Here is a 20687-nt window from a genome sequence, read left to right as displayed (position 1 = left end):
TATTTTTAAAGATATATACAGGGCAAACATTTGAACTAAGCAAAGCTATTTATTACTATCTACATATAAGAAAATATATCAGTACCATGAACATACTTTGCTTCCAAATGCCAAGTGGTAATTTAAAAATACTTGAGTTACAACAGGCCAGCGCATGAAAAAAAGCACATGACAAACAATCCTCTCTCACTAAAAGTGGTCTGTTCCACTTGATTTAAACCCTTCCAACTCCTCTTCTTGCTTCACCAGACCTCTTACCAAAAGATCCTTTGTCCAGCTTCCTCCCAGTGTCTAAAGGACCAGGTCAAGGAAAGTCAAAGAGAACAACCCAGTTTTCTTGCCTTCACAGATGGCTGCCTAGTCCCCTAAGGCCATGTATTTCTTTTCTTCAACAGCTGTATAAATTCCTCTAAACTTGTGATCAATTAAAAATAAAAATAACACAGATCTCTTCATGCTCTTCACAATAACATTTAAAGTGACATACTATCACTACTTAGTATTTCATGAGCTCCCCCTAATAAGATTGCAACACTAGAACACTCATGTTTGCACAGGCAAAAGGAAAACAGCTAATGGAATTATTTTGGGCTTCATGTCTAATTTTTTATGCTTTCACATTATTTCTCCTTGGATATTTCTTTGACTAGTTCTACTTTATACAGTAATTATATGTAAGACTGCTCAGAAATGCCTAGTGCTCTTAATCAATTATTACTTTGTGTCCTCCAAATCCTTACTAATATGGCATATTGTTTAAACGCCACAGAAAATCATACAACACTTAAGAGGTTGCAAACACATACAAGACAAAATACATTAAACTGCTAAGGAAAAGAAATATAGTTCAGTATTTATACAATAAGCCAAGTGTTAAACTTTAGTATGAAGAGCAAGAACTTAGAGCAGCGATATTGAAGGGTGAGCTGAGAATTGAATCCTTGAGATGTAACAAGTATTTTCTGAATTTTCTATTTATTTTAGATATGCATGACAACTGCTACACAGAATTGCAGAGTTATCGAAGCACTGGGCCTGTTCAGATTTCTATTGAAATGTCTCTATCAAAACCAAAATGGGCTTACCCCTGACTAAGTTTAGGACATACCATAGTGTTATCACTGATCAATGTTTTCCCAGCCTGTGACACAGATTCCTGAAAATCCTTATACTTCTTCTATGAGGGATAGTAAAATGTGAGATAAAAAAGTCTCTGGGCAGGAGTCTTACATCCACTGCATTGAAGGATACACCTCCATTAGAAAACTTTGAGTTCAAGTATCAAAAAATATTCAAACTCCCTGTGTTAAACAAATGGTATTTTAGTAACTTTGCTGCTAGACAGGTTTCTTCATGAGTGTGGGGAAATCCTGGATTAACTCAGATAGAAACCAGCTGATGTAGGGAAGACATTTTCTAAGGCAATTGGCAAGCTTCAAAAATGACTGCATCAACGTAACACCACATAACCATATGACATCCTTTTTTTCAGTGGAACTTCTCAAGTTTGAGGGAACACAACCACGTCATCTCACCCAGATAATGACACGTGTTTCAGATGTGCACAATGAGTGAGCTACAAACCCAAAAATCAGATTCTGGAAATCTCCTTCCCTTTCCAAAGCTGTTTTCCAGATTTCACTCCTTCACCTTTCGTCTGCTTTTGTAATCACTGCTGTGAAAATGCTTAAGCTGAAGTTGCAAAGTTCAGCACTGATGTAGACTGCAAAGCACTTAGGATTAGGAGATTGCTTGGAAAAGAAAGCAACACGATCATCAAGTGAGGTCAAGCAGGTACAACCCAATAGAGCCCAGTAAACCAGTTCATTAATGACAAACCAAGGGGATAAGAAGCAGTGGTTCAGTTTAGCTGCGCTGGTATTACAGGGTTAGCAGGGGTAAAATACACATATATTTACAACTCTGAAATCTGTTCTCTCAAAGTATTTCCTTCAGAAACAGCTTGGATTAGCAAACTGATTTCATTCTTCACAATTACACTGAATTAAAATTCACTGTCACCTTATAACAGGCTGTACTACTGCATCAGTTTTAGATGCAGCTAGGTAAGTTTCAACTTATACTTTAATACTGCTTGCTTACAAGTGGCATATAAATCAATAAAATACGTTTTACACTTTAAAGATTTGAAAATTATTTGTTAATAGTAATATTTTGCCAAATATTAGTATAGCGAGGCAAAATTAACAGCTTATTTACATGGTTTCTACGAAAGAAATGCCAATTTATACATAAAATCGATATGCCTTGTTTTCATACCAATGTTTGGATCATGCTAGAAAACAATAGATCTTTGCATTACCACATTTCTCCCAAGAACAAGACCACATGGCCACTAGTTATGGATCTGGTTGATAAATCTACTCAATAACCACTGTGTGAACAGACCCCTGTGGTTCACTGTCAGAACTACACCTCCTCTTAGCAGTTTAGGAGCCAGCACAGACTAACATCAGTCTAGTACTTTTTTGTCATTACAGTACTACATGTGACCAGGAAAAGACAGAGGCCAACCTCACCCTTCTCTAAAGCCTAGTTCCAGACTTCCATTTCTCTTCTGCAGCTGGAAAAGCCCAAGACTGAAGAGGAAATACGTAGGAGTCAACATAAGACAAAGTATGGCAAAAAATACCAACACAAACTCATTTTGGTTTTCAGGACTATAGCAGATGAGAGCAGCTGCAGCATCTCTACAGAAGCTCTATTCTGTATGGTCTTCAGTTTCTCCTGCATTACCAAGCCCAGATGCAACGTACCATGACTCTTCCTATGTCATCCCATGAGCCGGAGGGGAGAGAGAGGAAGAAAAATCATTCTTTTTCAGGATTGGGAACTTTTACTGCTTTGGTGCACAGGAATGACAGTCAATTTACAAAATTCTTCTGGTTTGTGGCACATCAGCTCCCTAAAGGATGCTTACTAGGTATCATCTCACCTTTTTCTCCCTCAAGCTTTCTTTTCTCTACATTCCAATATCATATTATCTGTAAGGGAAAATAACAACCAGAAAAGACCTTTAGAGGGCTTTCAGTTTTCCCATCATTTTCTCTATTACTTCAGAGACATTAAACTCACAAGACTTGATTAAAAACTATTCAGTCCAGCTCCGTGAGGTGGTGTAAAATGGTGGCACTCTGGATAGCCACATCCAGCAGTGTCATCCCAACAGATATGCCTAAACCCACCCAATACCACTATAAAGTTGCATAAAGAAATTTTCAGAAGTAGGCCATATAGTTTTTCTCCAGTTCTTATGCCATAGGAAGCTAAACATGGAGCTTTTAAAATTTTTTTATGTCTTTTATATGTAAAGAGCAATGATTTATATGTATATGTATATATGTCTTTTATTTGGTAAGGAGCAATGATCTTATCCTGAATAACGTGAGAACAGAAACAGGGAAGTTATTGTCAGAGTTGTGATAATCTTGAAATATTTTTATTCAGCTGCACCTAAACAAATCATTCCAGACAGACAGAGTTGGGTTCCAGAATCCTAAAAGTATTTACAGAGGATGAGACAAGCATAAAGAATAACAGTCTGTCTTCTTAAAAATGGTATACAAAATACTGAATTTAACAGTTTCATGAGCTACAAAAAGCATATCAAAAGTTCAGAACATATATACAGTACATCTTTTCAGAATGGAAAACTCATATTTACAGATGAAGACATTTTACACGTAGAACTTGGTCTCTGCACTTAATTAAAATGATTTTGACACTTAGAGCCTTTTCATGCCATAATGAGAAAATGGTTTTAAGATAAAATAGTCATCCAATTTAATTGAAGTATTTGTAAATTCTGCCCCTTTTCATTTTGCAAAGTAAAAAGGACATTTAAATAAAGCAATCAAGTCCTGGAAATGCCCATTTAAATAAAACACCTCTACAGTTCAAATCCATCATGAAAGCAAGTCATTAAAAATATATCAGAACTGTTCAGCAAAATGTGTGGATGGATACTTTAGTAAGCTCTGATTTTTGTTCAGCTTCTATTGTCTGTCTTTTGAAAGATGGAAGTATTTTCTGTCACCAGTCCACATGCATCAGATTCAGGTTCTAAATTATCCAAGTAGAATGGAGATCAATTTTGCCACCACATGTACATTGAGGCTGTTTCCCAGAAGACGATAGCATTGCTTTATTGTTACTTTTTCAGGAAAGCCTAAAACAAAAACATACAATGCAACATCATTAGTCTGGGTTTGTTCCTAGTTTTCAGTCTACTCCTTTTTTCAGTGAACAGTTCTAAATGCAGCTATCATAGGCTGCAGAATGGTTCACCCTCCCCTCCCAAAAAATTCATAAAGTTACAAATCAATTCCTAACCAATTCATTGATTTGGATCTGTTCTTCTGTTAGCAAAACTGCCATCTCTAAGCTTTCACAAAAGGCTTCAAAACATTTCTCTATCGTGTAATTAATGCCGATATACCTTCCCTTCACAGAGCTTAAAACATCCAGCAGTATCAGGGAGGGGCAGCAGCCACCTAAACCACTGCACAACTGCTGCTCTGGAGGACATTCACAGAAGAACATGGCAACATCAGAAAGAAAATGTGATGATTCTGCAAGTAGACTAAATTGCACTTCCCAATAAGCTTTATATTGTACTTTCCATCTGAGCCCCCCCAACCAGTTCAGGCAAATCCCACGAGTCTCACAGTGCAATATACCACCAGTAGATTAAATGATGAGCAAAGCTTATTCAGTGAGTGATCAAGCAGCTGAACAATTTTCCATGTAATTCAATGCTGACCCTATTAAACACACTCAGAAATACAGACAGCGTCAGAAACATCTTTCCATGGTAAGTGCATGGACCAGCAAAAAGAAGGGAGGGCCAGAAAAAAATTTATATGGTCCAGGTATTGTGAAAGGGCTATGTTGTGTACTGAGTGCACAGCCAAAGGTGACCAAGCTCCTGAGAATGAAGTTTTCAACAGCCAGCTGGTCTGCTCTAACTGTTTTTGCTTTTACTTTTACCTTACTCCACCTGTGAGGTAAAGTGCATTTGCTTCAACCTGAGTGAAAGACTAATAGCAGTGGTGACTTAACTGTGAGGGACATTTACTAAGATGCTGAAATGTGACCACATTCAATTATTTGATCATTCCCTAAAAAGAACACCTAACTTTGACTCTACGGTCACCACCATCGTAATTAGCTTGGATGCATTTGTTTGTGCAAAAAGTGATATGATATATATGTTCTGAAATTCTCACAGCATTTCAGAAAAAATTCTTTTCTTGAGAGAGCTCAGGAGAGAATGTGGTTGGACAGTTGTTGAGCCAAGGGAGGCTCTGAGGAGCAGGAGGTGTCTGGGAGGAGTTGTTCCATCCTTCTCTGCCAATTACTAATGCCTCGAATGTGGACTGCTTTGGTAAACACATTTTCTGCCAGCTCCATCCACTCTGCCTAGCTTCCTGGCACTCACATTTGGGCAACCATTCTCTCTTTGGAATAATCACTTTCACTCCCACACGCACTTCCTTAGATGGAGTTTTCACATTCCATCAATGAATAAGGTACAGAATCAGCGCATTTTAAAAGAGTATATGAAAATAAACATGTATTTATGCACACACACACATGCATGTGCATTTACAGCCCAAGAAGCTTATCTGAACCCTGAGAATTTCAGTTTCTCCTTCTGCCTCTTGGCATCTGAAGGCTAAGACTTAATTTTCAGATCTCACAGTTTCCTTTATCCCAAGCCTCCTCCCTCTGACTGTTAACATTATCTTGCACTGTCTATCTTCTTGGCTCAAGAGTAGCCTTCATCAGAAGGTCAGATTCAACAACTCATAGTATGCTGGCACTTGCTGCACAGCCCTCACTGTACTGTTTAGGTCACACGCTACTGGACGGTATTGTGGTCTTGACTCCTGCACTGTACTGACTTTTGTTTCCTAAAAGCTTACATACACTGCTAATAAGAAACACACCCTGACATCACCCTCATGAAAGCAGGTCACAGGTGCAAGAATGCTCTGATCACTTTTAATGATATTGCTGTGGGACCCACAAGAGGGACTAAGACTAATGACTGCAGTATTTCATTGAACTGTAGTGCAATTACTATTTATGTATTTAGATGTTAAAAGCATTAATAAATCTGATAATGTTAAGAATGACCTTAACTCTGGACCTCACATATTGGAAAAGGCCATCAACTTGTTAAAATACAGAACCATTTAGACACAATCATACAGAACAATTTAGGCACAATCATATTTCTTCTGATGATACTACAGCTGCAGCTAGTAACAGTATCTGTTACAAAGCTCCTGACAGTCTGTTCACTGTAGTTTTCAGCTTATAGTTTTCTCATTCTTTAGCTTCTTGGACCAACAACATATTTGCAGTGGGTACATCTCTTAGCTTTCTGCTTGTTGAAAATTTTAGCCCAAATGTTGCTGTCATTAGAGAACACAGGAGCAGAGAAATTATAGCACGTTTTTCCTCTGAAAATACCATATTTCACTATAATGAGTTGAAGTTTAATATGGGAGAAATGCTGTGAGGGAAACACCCTTTACTGCAGCCACAAATATATCCTCTTTCAAAAAAATCCACAGCTTGCAAATTCTCAAAAGAAACTGAGATTACAGTACCTAAATTTACTAAAGATTTCAGTCAGCCTACAGTTGAGTAACACTTTTTTAAGCAAAAAGTGGGAAATGCTTTAAACACAAAGAAATGCCAGACTTGTGACTCAGAGCAGGCTTGCTCTGCCTGTGAATCAGGATTATATGTGAGAGGAAGACACTGGATGAGAGAAGCCTGCTTTATGTGTTGTGAAAGTTGGAAAAATAGTATAGAGAGGGCAGAGAACTGCAAGAACTGTAAAGCAGTTATAATAATAACTGCCATAATTATGGCAGAAGGGTACTGCCCTCTGGCAGGTGGAATCTGTCCCTGTCCTTCCTTCCACAGTTCCTGGCTGACAAAAGACAAGTCTGCTAAATGAGCACATTGAAGATGGTGATGATCTGGATGGTCCTCAGATTCAGAAGCCTGACTTCTCTTGAGAGTTCAGTTCTGGTTTGAAAAAGTATTGAACATGACAGCTATCCCTGAAGATGAGCTCTGAAGAGAAAGCATGGTGTCACTCCAAGCACTATGAAACAGTAAAAAGCAAGTTTCGCAAACTGCTCACCCTAAATTAACAGTTTTCCAAACATAAATTTCCCTATTGTCTTAGTTCTCCCTCTGTAAAGTAAAAGCAATGTTAACTCTACTGCACCTCTCCTGCAAGTAAGCTCAGCGCTGGCAACTCTAGCATTTCACTATGCAGCCTTGATAATGTTCTTCAAATGTAGCCATTTTGAATATAACAAGTACCAAAAAGACAAACTAAAACTGCAAAAGAAAGAAATCTAGAGAAAAAAGTTCCACTCCTCAGAACTCTAAGTCACTGAGGAAGTCAAAGAAAAATATAACAAATTACTCAAGATCAGTGCTGTCTCAATCCCTGAGTAACCTGGTCTAGCAGAAGGTGTCCCTGCGCAAAGCAGCAGGGTTGGAAACAAATGATCTTTAAGGTCCCTTCCAACCCAAACCATTCTATGATTCTACAATTCTATGGATGCTTTTGTTGCTGAGTGACAATAAAGTGATCTGCTGTGATATCAGCAGGCCAGTTTCTTAGCAGATAGTAACAGCTACACTTTCCTGCTTGCCTTGCTTTACAAGCAGAATTCTGATGAATTTATTTCAGGTTTAATTGTTGTTGATGTGTATCCAGTGTACTGGTACTGCTGAATCTTGTTCCTTGACTCCCTCTTCTTCACAAAAACAGTTAGAAAAATAAGTAACTGATCAAGGGCTAGGGCTGCCTTTTGTAGAAAATAGAGATGACTTAATAGATTGGTTACTCTTGAACAAAGAACTATTTGTATCTTCTGAAATTCCCTGTCAGCAGCTGTAAATGTGTGGAAGGGAGAAAGCAAGCAGCTCCAACTCTGAGAACCACAAACAGACCTCCTAAACTGGCAGGATATGTTGACTTACCACAGTTGTGAGTAACACTGGCTGCTGAGCAAATAGTTTCAACTTTAAACAAAGGTATTCCTTCACTGTGATTCAGAAACAGACCACTTCTCATGCCAAAATTTTTCTCTTAGCTTGTGAAGATAAACCTAACCACAGAAGCTGGCTCTTTCAAAACATTTAAAACTAGTGGAAACTCAGGGAAATTCAAAGTTAGCCAAATTACAAGAATAAATCAATCATAAGAACTGAGCAGTCCAAAAAAAATTGTAAAATAAAAGGAATGCAGTAGTCCCTAGCAAAAAAAAAAAATACATTGCCATTTCTGAAGAATGATGTAGAAATGGATATTTAGCAGCACATACCAAATTCCAAAGGGAATCCATGAAGATTTGCTATTTCTCTTGGAGTAAAGTACCTCAGTTTTAGTGTTGACAATTTCATAAGCTTCTCTTCTTGTGGTAACTCCTCAAGGTGTTTAAACACTGATTCAAGCTATGAAGAATACCCAAAACAAGAGATATTACCAGTGCAGGCCAAATATGTAAAATTTACAGCCACACCTTAACAGAGTATTTCTTTAATTATCACAGTGCCAGAGACAATAGCATGTTTTGCTTGAAAGTGTAATTGGCATTGTATTTTTTCAGCAAACATCTCAACACATAGACTTGAAAGAAAGAAATCAATGCGGCCACGAGGGCATCATCATTTCTTCCTCCAGTTCTAAGCTATACCGATAGTTAATGAGGCAATCAAAGAACTATAAACATTTGTTAACGACAGGACAGTGACTCAATAGAACTCAACAGCAGACCATTCACACAAATTAAGCTGTATGGATGCAGCTGTTTTAATACACTTGCTTTGAGATTATCCTGAATTCCAGAGCTGCATTCTTTTTATGCTTAGAAATAGAAATGCCCTATAATATTATCGAACAGTACCAAAATGCAGGAGAAAGTGCTTGTGTCCAAAACAGGCTTTGTGAAAGGTATCTTTGAATGCTGATTCACCAGTACAATTATTATTACCTTCTCCAGTGCCTAAATACCACTCTGTGGTGAACTTAGTATCAACAGTAGAACTTTTCAAAATATTCTTCCCAGACAAATAATAATTTTGAAATTCAAACACGTTAAACATTTGACAATATTTACTGGATCATCTGTGTACAATGAATGGCCCTCGATTCACAACATTTGTACTGTAGTTTATGCATAGAACTAGTAATTCTAAACATTTTCACATACCCCTGTGAAACCTCTGTGTGATACTACAAATAAGAAAATAGTAGCAACTCACATTCTCCCCACAGAGAGGCACAGATATAATTTATAATTGTGGTCTAAACAAACTGCTGTTTAGGAACACAAAGTAAACCAATTGGAAACTCAGTTGCTGTAAAATGTACTTTTAAAAGCTTTTTTTCTTACAATATGCAGAATATCAAAGGAGAAGACAGAGAAAAAAGTTTTGAAACAAGTCTCAAGTTTTAAAACAAGTTACTCTAGTATGTTAGTCTACACACTCACCTGTACATCTACTGCTGTCTGCAGAACTGAGCCTGTCCCCTCTACATAGTGTCCATACCTTAACAACAACAATAACAATTTTAAATTAATATTTTCACTGGATCTCATAGCACTGACAACTGCAAAGATGCAGGGAGGTTACTTAGGTTCCTTTGCCTTGATTAACAAATAGCCTCCTGGATAGATGAAGCAAAAGGCCTCCCTATAAACAATGCTAACCCCTGGAGTGCAATACCCTCTGAACGTGCTCTCTGGGGATGAGTCTGCACTCAAAGCACAAACAAGGGTTTATCCACACTAATGCCTTACTACGAGGCAACTAAGCAAGGCCTAGGAAGTCAAGCATAACATCACCGAAAAGACCCATCTACAGAGCCCAAACCAATTTTACAGTAAGGCAAAAGGTGTTAAAGGTCAATGGTCCCAGTGGTTCAAATTAGCTCTCCTTATTCAAAGGAGGACCATGAGTGTGTGCCTCCACCTTTCATAACAAACTATTAGGAATGAAGTGGTTCAGTCAGGTTTAACTTTCATGGCTTGTGGATCTTCCACTGAGGGAAGGGGGATGGCCAGGCATCTATGCAGAGCATTAGCAGAAAGAAAAGGAATAAATCCAACTACAGAGTAAGCAAACTTATGATAGCTGTTTTGTATGCTTTCTGGTTGATTGCATAACAACATGTTTACTTTGTAGTCTCTTCAAGGCTATCATTTAAATGTAATTGTGGGTTTTAAGAAACATAGTCTGCTGGTCTAACTATGACAGTGTTTGAACATCCTGAACAGAAAGAGGCTGAGCCAAGACAACAGATGGCTTTGAACTGTGAAAGAACTTCAGAAGATGCCCTGCATTAGAGGGATTTTGATAACTTGTCATCACTAACATTAATTATTACATTAACAGATAGTATTATCTAGTTTTATCTCTACATCTGTAAAGACAATTATAAAGGTCTTTTGCTCCCCTGGGGACCCATTCTTAGAGAATGGCACCAGAACAAGTTATGTTTCAAGCGTTTCTAATTCCACAATGAATAAAGGAATACTCTGCTTTCAGCACAGTCACAATGACGCAGCAAGGCTCAATCTTGAGTATTTTGTCCTCAGTTGAAAAAGCTTACTATTAGTTCTACCAATAACAGTAAGAGCAGAACTCATTTAAAATAAAGCACTTACAAATATTTCTCAGGATCAGAACAGAAAACCTAAACACTGAAGCAGATTATAAACATGTGGAATCCAATTGTGTTGTAAATACATCATCTTTAATTGGTTAGTTGCATTCTGAAAATTCCCTAGTACCAAGTTTAACAATGTAACAGACACAGCACTAAGGAATTCTCATCTTCCCCTTATATAGTATCTGATCATATTTCAGTTTAATGTATCTTAGCCAAAATAAATAAATGAGGTAAATTTCAAAATGGTATTTGAGAGTTTTATTAGGGGGAAGAATATTTTAATAAGATCCATGTTACAACAAATATTCCAGTCTAAATAATTAGTAGTAGAGTACAGAACTCATATCCCAAAAAATCCAGTTGGTGTCAATGTGGTTTGGGGGCTCTGTGTGTGTGTGTTGGTTTTTTAACACAGATGTGAACAGATGGTCAATGGAATGTTAGCTGGACTGTTATTAATTATTATTCCACCTGCTGACTCCAAAAAAATTAATATTTCTACCTTAGACCCAGAACATAATTAATTTTTATCACAGTAAAAAATGATGTATTGATTTTCTGACATTTCATTACCAGTTACAATGAAAGAAGTTGGCTTAAGAAATTACAGTCTTCAATTTTCATGATACAAGATTCCCCCCTCCCCTTTATTTTTGTAAGCTTTAAAAAAAAAAATCTTTTAATTTCATACATATATTATTTTTGGGTATATTGTATCCTACACTATGACTGACAAAAAGTAATTTCCACAAAGTAAGAGAGCATTTCTGTAATTGGTATTTACACTATTTTGGAAGGTATTGCTTCTCTTGTCAACAGCATATCAAGAATTTGAAGTATGTCCAGAATGATTATATCTAAAGAAGCAGTTTTCATTTCCTCTGTCCTTTAAAATGGATAATTTCCTCCCGTAACTTCAGTCACCACAAACATACTCCTCAGAGAAACCATAGTGTTTGTAGCCTCAAGGAGCTCTGCAATCACTTCCCAAGTGCCTAGAAGTCTAATGTTAGAAGGGAACATAGAATTACCTGCTTGATCTCTCATGCATCCCAAACTATTACATTCTGCCCTATACAGCATCAAAGCCTTTCGGAAGACAAAACTGGTATGACAAAGGTAGAAAGGCAAAAAAACACTGATAAAACTACAGAATTTGAGGTCCCTGGAGAAGGCATACCTGGATTATTCCCAACACACAAAGCTTGCTGGAAGTATCTGAAAACCAAACAGAAATGAGGAAAACTCTTCTCCCACACTCAAAGCTGATGGTCAGCGTGACTTAGAAGAAAGACATCAGACAGGCATAACAGCAGAGGGAATCTCTGTACTATGTGGAGTGCTGCTCCACTCAATTCAGGGGCCTGTTTCCTAAATCCCCTGCTTCAGAGAAACATAAAAACAGAACTCCTGGAACAGATACAGCAGGGACCTATTCTTGGCCTCAAAAAGTGAAGCCTGAGATCTAATTATAATCATTCTCTTAATGCAGAGTTGTAAATGAGATAATCAAATTGAGAACCAGGTTGGCAACCTTTCTTCCCAAAGGCTCTTAAAAAAAGGGAACAAAGACAGAAAAACAGATTCCTACATTTTGAGCCAAGAACTACCACCACAACTATCTGGCCTGTCTCCTTCCACAGCAGCAGAAAGGTAACAGTCACGTTCTCTATCAGATTTCCCACCACTGTGCACACAAATTTCATATTAGCTACTCAGGAGCCTCCTTCAGTGGGATTTTGATAACCTTGACCACAAACTACCATGACATATTCTAGTGAAACCACAAGTGACCAATTTAGTTTTGATGACATTTAAGGCATACATGGGATACAAGAGAGACCATTCTGGCCTAAGGTTTTTTCGAGTATTCTAGTTAAGAAACAGATCTCACAAGACAATGACTCCTCAAAAGAGTAAAGGCAGAAAAGAAGGCACATATATGTCAATGAAAGCTGGGAGAGGGGTTTTCCTGTTGCACAGATTTTGAACTTTTGAAATTATTTTTCTTTTTTTTGTCAAAAAGTTAAAAATCACGAAATCTGCAGGAAGACTGTAAATCTGGCAGTCTAATTTCAACTAGTAAAAAAAAGTTACAATTGGCGCTAACTCATTTTATTGATACATTCTGAGAATTCAAAAACCCCAACCTAATTAGAAAAATTTGTCAATATTAGCAATATTGACAAACAATCTTTTTCCCACAAATTTCCTGGCTCCAACTGGTATTTTCCAATACAAATACGTTCAGCGGAAAAGCTCCTGACCAGTTGTACATGGACTTTCAGAACACTCACCAACTTCAAGCAAACTTAAAATTGCAAGGTACAAATTAGAAAACTGCTAGACAGAAAAGCACTGATGTTCTGCTCCATCAAATATGATTTATAATGCAACAATCTAACTAGTTTCATGACATATGGCCAATCCACAGTTATTCTGATCTACACAGCTGAAAAATCCAAGAAATCAATAAAATGTACAGCAGAGACAGATTTAATGAGTAATGGATCTGTCATGCCTGACACTTTGTAACTTCACTGAGCAATATAAAGAAATTCATTAATGAATCAGCACTATACCAGTCTACTGGAACCATATTTCCGCAGGGGTAATTAAGCTGCTGTGAAGGTCAACAACAAATGGCAACTGTCTTTTGTGAAAGTCTTTTTGGAGTGGGCACATGATGTTCTGCCAGAGAGATTCTCATGCTGGCATTCCACTGGACCAGGAAGCACACTATATAAGGGGATTTCTTTCAGAGGCCTAGGGGTTTTTTTATGAAACATATCTCTGTGTCTTTACAGGACACAAAGCAAAAATACACTTAAAATTTCAGGATGTGATTCAGCAAAACATTTTCTTTGCAACTTACCCTTTTGTAAAGCACGTGGATCTCCGGCAGGTGGGTTTAACAATGTCTAGCAAGAAAGCATAGCGCAATAAGGACTTTGGTGGTAAGAAATACCGACTCATTTCTTCATTTTCCTCTTCCAAGAAATCTTTTAACATTTGAATAGAGCAGTCATTATCCTGATCATGTTTCCTTTCCATTTCTTCTACTGTTTCAAGCTTAAAAAGAAAAGTCCTTTTTGGTAAACTCTTCTTGCTGCTGCAATCTGGACCAATATTTGGATCCAGATTCTTCTCTTCAGAACACAAGGAAGAACTGGTTTCACCCACTTTGTCAGCAACTTTGTCCTTGCGTAAGTCTTCTGGATACTGATCTGGGAATCTTGTCAATATCTAAGAAGAAATTGTGACCAAAAAAAATAGCTGTATTTAATAAACAACTGGGCAGCCAATCCTGCAGTGAGTAAGAATTCTTTAAGACATACTCAGAATAAAGCAAGTAATCTTTTGATGTTATTTTCATGAAGATTTCAAAAAACAGTTGCATCAAGATTTGCTGACCTATCAGCAATGATATCAGGAACAACTGCAAATAATTGCCTTGGCAAAAAGACCTTTCCCAGGGTGTGAAATATGGAGCAGAATGACCTGTTTTCTACCCCACTATCAGCCACAGTCCTCCAGCTGTTTAAAGCCACCTCAATCACAGGCATGCACATCAGTCCTTAAAAAACTCAGTATGCAGGCTGAAAAAAAGAGACAGAATTAAACTTTTGGTATTACTGATCCCTGTTCTTCATTCATCAGCACACACCATTAAACTGAAAATTTAACCCTCAATCTTCATTAAATGAAGCAAATTAAACTAACACTAACAGACTCACCTGACCAGGAGCTTGAAAGGAAAATGGTTCATGCTGAAGCTTTGCAATCAGAAAATATCGCAGCCTAGAATTGGGAATGCCAAGCTGTAAGCAAAATTCACAAGCCTTTAGTCCATGTGATAAAGAAAAAGTGGTCTATACCACCATACAAGTTATCTACTATTATATACAATAACAGAATTATGACATACTGATATATTTGTGACTTCAGACATATCAGTACTAGCTAATAATATCTAAACACTTGTAAACTTCCATACCCAGGCATTTTCAAGGAACTAAGCAGGTAATTATTCTTTGTACCTCACAGTTTTGACTTTCTCTGTAAATGAACAGGAATGTAAACAAAATTTTATGTGATGTAAGAAGAAAAATTACATGCATTATGATTTCTTGGGACAGGTACTACCTGTTTTCTATTAAAAGCAGAAGAGTCTCTCTTTGCCTTTCTAGACAAGGAATTGTAAGACATCTAACAATGCAATAAATCCACCACAACTGGTTTTCAAGCTACGCTCCATTAGCTTCTCTCAAATATTTACGGTACTTTACTGATTCCAGTTAGTCTTGCACAACCTGAAATTTCTCTCCAACTCTTTTTTCAGTTGCCAGAGAAACACAGAAACAAAGCTCCTCCTCCTACAAGTAACGGTCACAGTTTCTGTGCTGGGATATTCTTAGGCACAGCACTTCTAAATCAATGAGGCTCCCACAGGGAAAACCACCTTCCTGGTTACAGTGTAAATTCATGCCTTCTTAAAAATATCAAATAGCAGCAAAGGACTAGGATCTGAACACAAACAGTAATAGGATTATGCCAGTATGAGAATCAGAAGTCATGTTCAGATGGTTTTCTAATTCAAGAGTACCTTCAGCTTTGGGCATGCCTCTCCCTCCTAATACAAAAGATCATTTTCAAATGTTCTTGGACTCAGTGAAGTTTGAACAGGTAAATAATATAAGAGCAATTTTACTACTCACACAGGTTGGAGACAAGAGAAATTCTTGGTATTGAAATCCACATGTTGCAAGTGTTTGCAAAAGTTCATTTCTGGCAGTGAAAAGAATCAAAAATCAATTACTCCCTTCACACAATCCTTAGGGCCTTTATTTATTCCAAATAAAAACACTCTAAATGCAACATCATATGTACCAAGGCATTCACTGAAGGAATTGAGACAGTAAACTACAAATACAATGCTATTTATTTCCAAACTTCAGAGACAACATAAAAAGTTCAGTGTTAGTGACTATTACACATTCACAGGCATCTCCTACTATGGTGCAAATGCCCCTTCAAAAATCAACCCATCTCTAGGAGAGTGTGTCAGCAAGGAAAGTAATCAGAGAGCAAGAAATTCTTTTTATTGGGAATCATAAAACAGGAGATTAAACCCACTGCTAATAGCTCACTACTTCCCTCTGCTCACATACACAGTACCAGCTAAGCCTAATGAAAAGGCTAACTCAAGGGATGATAAAAACTGGTGGCTTTCATAATAAAAGTGAGATAGGATTGTACTTTATAAACAATGGAAAAACACTGTAATGGAAATAATTTTAAAAAGACTTGTATTTTCTATTCCATGCAGACTGCACTGGGCTGGAACTACACAACAGGCTGGAGCTGTGACCTGCACCTGGCACTGTATGTAACACTCCATCCCAAGTGCCATAAGAGAAAGCAAGCATTCTAACTTGGGTGTTTTCTGAACTACAGCTTGTTCCAAGCACTGGCCAGCAAGGCATAGCCTAGGGAATCACAGGGAACAGAACAGAGAACCATGAACACTTAATGAGAAAGGTGAGCATGACTCCCAGCTGCCTGTCAAACTCGTTAAGGAGCATGACATCCAGGGTGGCTGCTCTTGGTGCTTTAAGGAATGCTACAGAAAGATCATACTCTCTCTACTCCAGAAAGAACTGAGAGGGAAGACTGCAACCCCCTGTGTCCTGCTTTGGCCACAAGAGAGGAGAATGTTCCTGCTGTCAGTAGGTAATTAGATAATGACACCTTTCCTCTTCCACATGTCAGACCAAGACTATATACAGTCTTTGTACTGTATCTGTGGACCATTTGCTGGCAGCCCTGAACCAGGGATAACCTACTATCACCAGAGGTACTCAAGAAAGCCCCTAGACTGTACTGTGATCTTAACACAAGATACCATGGGCTTCTGCCATGAATAAAACCCTAAAACCTCTGAGTGCTATTGTTATTTTTCTTTGAAAACTAGTGTGACCCTTTCTAAAGAAGACAGGATCATGGAAATCACTGGAGTCAACTTGTTACAATGTATTTTATCTGCTTAGAGAAATAAATAGTTATTTAGCAAGTTCCTTTCACAACCTAAGATGTTAATTCCTAAATTTAAACCATATTTTCAACCCATAGCTGCTTACCTGTCCCATATCACTCTATTTTGTTAAGTCAAATTCTAGGAAATAAAAATCCCATCTCCCTCTGCTAAAGAAAATATCCTTTATTACTAAAGGAAAATTGTTACTATTAAACTAAAACCTGCATAAATTAATTAGACTTTACCTTGCAGAAGAGGATTCAAATCCTTTAACATTTTCTAAAAGTAGGTATTTTGGAAGCTTCTGAAGCCTAGGAAGAAAAAAAAGCAAATCAGAAAATCAGAGTAACAAGATGTAAAGTATATCATATTCATCCACAGATTTGTTTAGCTATCAGAAAGATCAAAGTATTTCCACATCATGTTAGCTGGTGAAGTTTAGAATCCTTAAGAAATGTACCTCAAATCATTCTCAAGTGAATTAAAAACATGGACTGCTGGTAAAAACAACAAACTCTACCTATGTTTAGATAAACAGCTGCACTCCATGTATATACTTTTGAAAATGCTTACCACTGTTCATTTCTGTAGCACAATTATTGTTATTCAACAGATTGAGTTTGTAATAGGAAAGATAATTGTTGGGGGAAAAAAGATCCCTATTTAGCCATAAAATTTCTGTTTTCAAGTGCTTATATCTGCAATCAATGCCAAATGTCACAGCACCTTTAGTGATAACACATCAGAACCAGTGTTCATCTAACTGATTTAAGAAACACAACATGTTTAGAGCTCGAACTGCAGATAATCCTTGTTTTCTATACTTAACTTTTCCATTTTGATGGGGGGAAGGGAAGAAGGCATCTGAGATTTAGAAAGATCAGTGCAAAGGTCTGGAAATAGGCACATTCCAAAAACAGCACGTTAAATCTCTGGAGAAATGAACATGCCCAAACTGTGCCAGGGACCATTCCAACAATTTAGAAGCATAAATGATTCAGATTCAAGTCTCTGGGAACATTCTGTGGCACTGATTAACTCTCTGGTAAGGCTAATGTAGATACAGAATATCTGTCACACACTGAGATCTCAGAACAGCATATAGAAACAGGATACTTAAGCTCCCAGACAGCAGCTCCATGATTATTTAAGTCAATAAGTGACTTTGGACTTCCACTGCTCCAAATCACAGCAGAATTTGCTTTAGCAAATTCTTAACTACCACCAATTATTGACATTCATATGAAGAAATAAAAGAACCAATGCATCTCACAAGAAACTGGAAAATGTACAAGATACTATGCCAAATTTAAAAGTACTAAAAATAGTAGTGAAAAAAATAACACTAAACTGAATGGTATGTTTACTCATCCTCATCATCACCTACTAGGAAAATTCTTTTTACAGTAATGAATCCAGAGCATAGCCTGAAATGCAAGAGCTCATACAGGATCAACAGATCACAAGACAAGTAATCACTATACAAAGAGTAAGTGTTAAGTACTGGGCAGGTATTAATGTTACAAGTGTCTCTGTAAAAGCAGCACTTTGATGTCTTAGCACTGGATTTCTCTGGTTATGGCTTGGACACGATAAACAAGAAACACGTTATCTGGACCACTTGGGTCAGACTTTGTTTGATGGCTGGGTGCTCCAAGGATTTCCCAGGTCTTTCCAGATCTTGAAACTGTCCTTTCCATATCTCTAGTATTTATCTTCCCAGGCCACCTTTCAGGTTCATTTCAGCCAGCAACATTTCATTATAAAAGGGTGAACAAAAGGTAAGAACATCCACGGGATGAGAAATTATTTTACAGTTTCCATAAACTGCACACATGCCATACCAATTTAGAATGTAAAGTGATAATTACTATATTAAGAATTTCCCTTTTTTGGGCTGTAATACTCCACACTCAATGTCTGGCAAACATATCATATTCAAAAAAAAACCCCAAATGCTATCTCACTAAAACATAAAACTGGAATTGAGAAACTGCAAAAGCCACCATTTTGAACATACTACAGACTACTTACACTAAGTGCTGCCTCCAGAAACAACCTGCCCAAGGGAGATAAGTGACAGGAGCAGCCTCTCATGGAGTGTTGAGATAACACAGTCACAGCCAAGCCCAGATCCTGTGCATCATCATGACGAAAAACAGAAGTCCTGTAGTGTCTAACGCTTTGGTTTTGAGAAGGAAACGCTTCTGCCCTTTACCGAGCTAAGCCCACAACAACCAGGCAGCAATACTTCCATATTAATGCACAACAATGTTCTAAAAGCAGCCAGCTGCTTAACTGTGTCTTGGTTTAATGGAAAGGAATCCTGAGGTCAGGACTGCCTTAAGAGAAGGTACTCCTATGTCAACAAATGAGAAATTTACACACTACCTGCTGGTTTTTATTGTTTTGAAATTTCTGGGGACCCGAGTTACATTCCTTGTTCCACAAAAGGCATCCTTTGCAACTTCTGAAAAACCCGTGTTCTCTCCCTACTTTTGTGTCTCTGCCAAAAGCAGGGGGAGTAGTAATAACCATTCTTTTTACCTATTAATTGTCTAACTTACCGGGCTACAGAATCTGTATTGTGTTCTGTGTTCTCTGCCACAGATTTCTTAGGTAATCCCTGCCAAGCCACTCAGCTGTTCTGTGTCTGTGTTCTCTATCTGCTGATGACAAGGGCAAAGACATAGTCCCACTTAATGGGCTGCAAAAAGTTTCTGGGTGAAGGACGAAGACCCTTTTTTCCCAGTGCTAACAGTAGTTTGAAAGAAAGGTTGTTTGGTACTGTTTTCCTTCTGTGCTGAAAGTGCTCACGAAAAAAAAAAAGAAAAAGAAAAAAGAAAAAGAGAGAGCAAACATCCCTTTGTCCTCCTCCAATCCTGAGGACAAGATTAATCAATAGAGGAATATACAGAGAACAGCTGTCCCAGCAGAAGCAGGACTGCCAGGAATGGTGTCTGATGGACTGTAACTGATGCAAATCCTCAGGCTCCTGACAATTGGTGCCCACTAGACATCTCAATCCAGAAGCACTGATTTCTGCTGGATAATCTCCCTAAACAACTGCCTGCTCTCCTTCCCCAGGAAGAGTTCTTACTGTATTATGCATCTCTTCCCAAAAAAGACTACATGCATTACGTGCAGTTGATTTTTAACACTCTCAATAAGAAGATCAGCAAAACCCACTTTGCTTGCATTTATTGTTTCAGAATTTAAGGCATATGTTATACAAATAATTATGGCTATTTTATTAGGAACTGGGATATGACCAGACACAACATGACAGATAAATACAAAGACAAGGTCGTTGTTCAGACAGTGCAGTACTATCTGAATTCTTTAGTATTACTACTCAAAACAAGAGCTTGTACTACAAACCAAAAATACACAATCTGCCCCACAATATCTAGAAGCATCACCAAAAACACAGAACAGAGACTTTAGGAAAGAATGGGAGGGGGTGGAAGATGCATCACATTGTGCAGCCAGGAACATATTTAAACAAACTTTCAAATAAATGTTGCCTCTTCAAAAGATGACTAAATGTTGAATCTAAGTTTTTTTAATCTGGTATTTCAAACAATTTTCATGTTTCCTTGAGGCCAATTGGCAAACTATTATATCTTGCTTTATGGTGAACTTGCCACCGGCTGCCGCAAGAGAGGAGCCCCGAAGAGAAGACACAAGGACTCCCTGAAACAACATCTCAGCCTTGGCCATATTGATCAACATAACTGGTCTACTCTGGCCTCCAATCAGGAGGTCTGGAGACACACCATCTATAATGCAGTTGATGCTTTTGAGAACGCACACAGAATCACCCTTGAGGAGAAAAGACAATGCAGAAAGAATCGTGCCTTGCAGAATTTACCACCTAAGGAGTCTTTCTGCTGTGCCTTTTGCAACCGGACG

The 20687-nt window shown here is 37.8% G+C and overlaps 1 protein-coding gene across 10 annotated transcripts in view; it reads right to left on the bottom strand.

The window, feature by feature from the left end:
- Positions 1-3426: 3426 nt before the first annotated feature.
- The window catches only part of TRDMT1 (tRNA aspartic acid methyltransferase 1), a 29419-nt gene continuing 12158 nt past the window's right edge, over positions 3427-20687 (bottom strand). For 8 of the 10 annotated variants that reach the window (XM_027658764.1, XM_027658762.1, XM_027658767.1 and 5 more), the window contains 7 exons: positions 17018-17083; positions 15454-15523; positions 14473-14556; positions 13611-13981; positions 9555-9612; positions 8385-8514; positions 3427-4189 (listed from right to left, as the gene is read on the bottom strand). In XM_027658764.1, the coding sequence (XP_027514565.1) occupies positions 4089-4189; positions 8385-8514; positions 9555-9612; positions 13611-13981; positions 14473-14556; positions 15454-15523; positions 17018-17083 (880 nt within the window). In that variant the 3' untranslated portion in view covers positions 3427-4088. The remainder of the gene's footprint in view (positions 4190-8384; positions 8515-9554; positions 9613-13610; positions 13982-14472; positions 14557-15453; positions 15524-17017; positions 17084-20687) is intronic. The other 2 variants (XR_003530201.1, XM_027658769.1) reach the window with 2 other exon arrangements.

This window comes from Corapipo altera, unplaced genomic scaffold (assembly GCF_003945725.1).
Source record: "Corapipo altera isolate COAL_440 unplaced genomic scaffold, ASM394572v1 63, whole genome shotgun sequence".
NCBI classification, from domain to species: domain Eukaryota; kingdom Metazoa; phylum Chordata; class Aves; order Passeriformes; family Pipridae; genus Corapipo; species Corapipo altera.
Note: the sequence above shows the minus strand (reverse complement) of the source record. Positions and strands in the feature narration are given on the sequence as shown.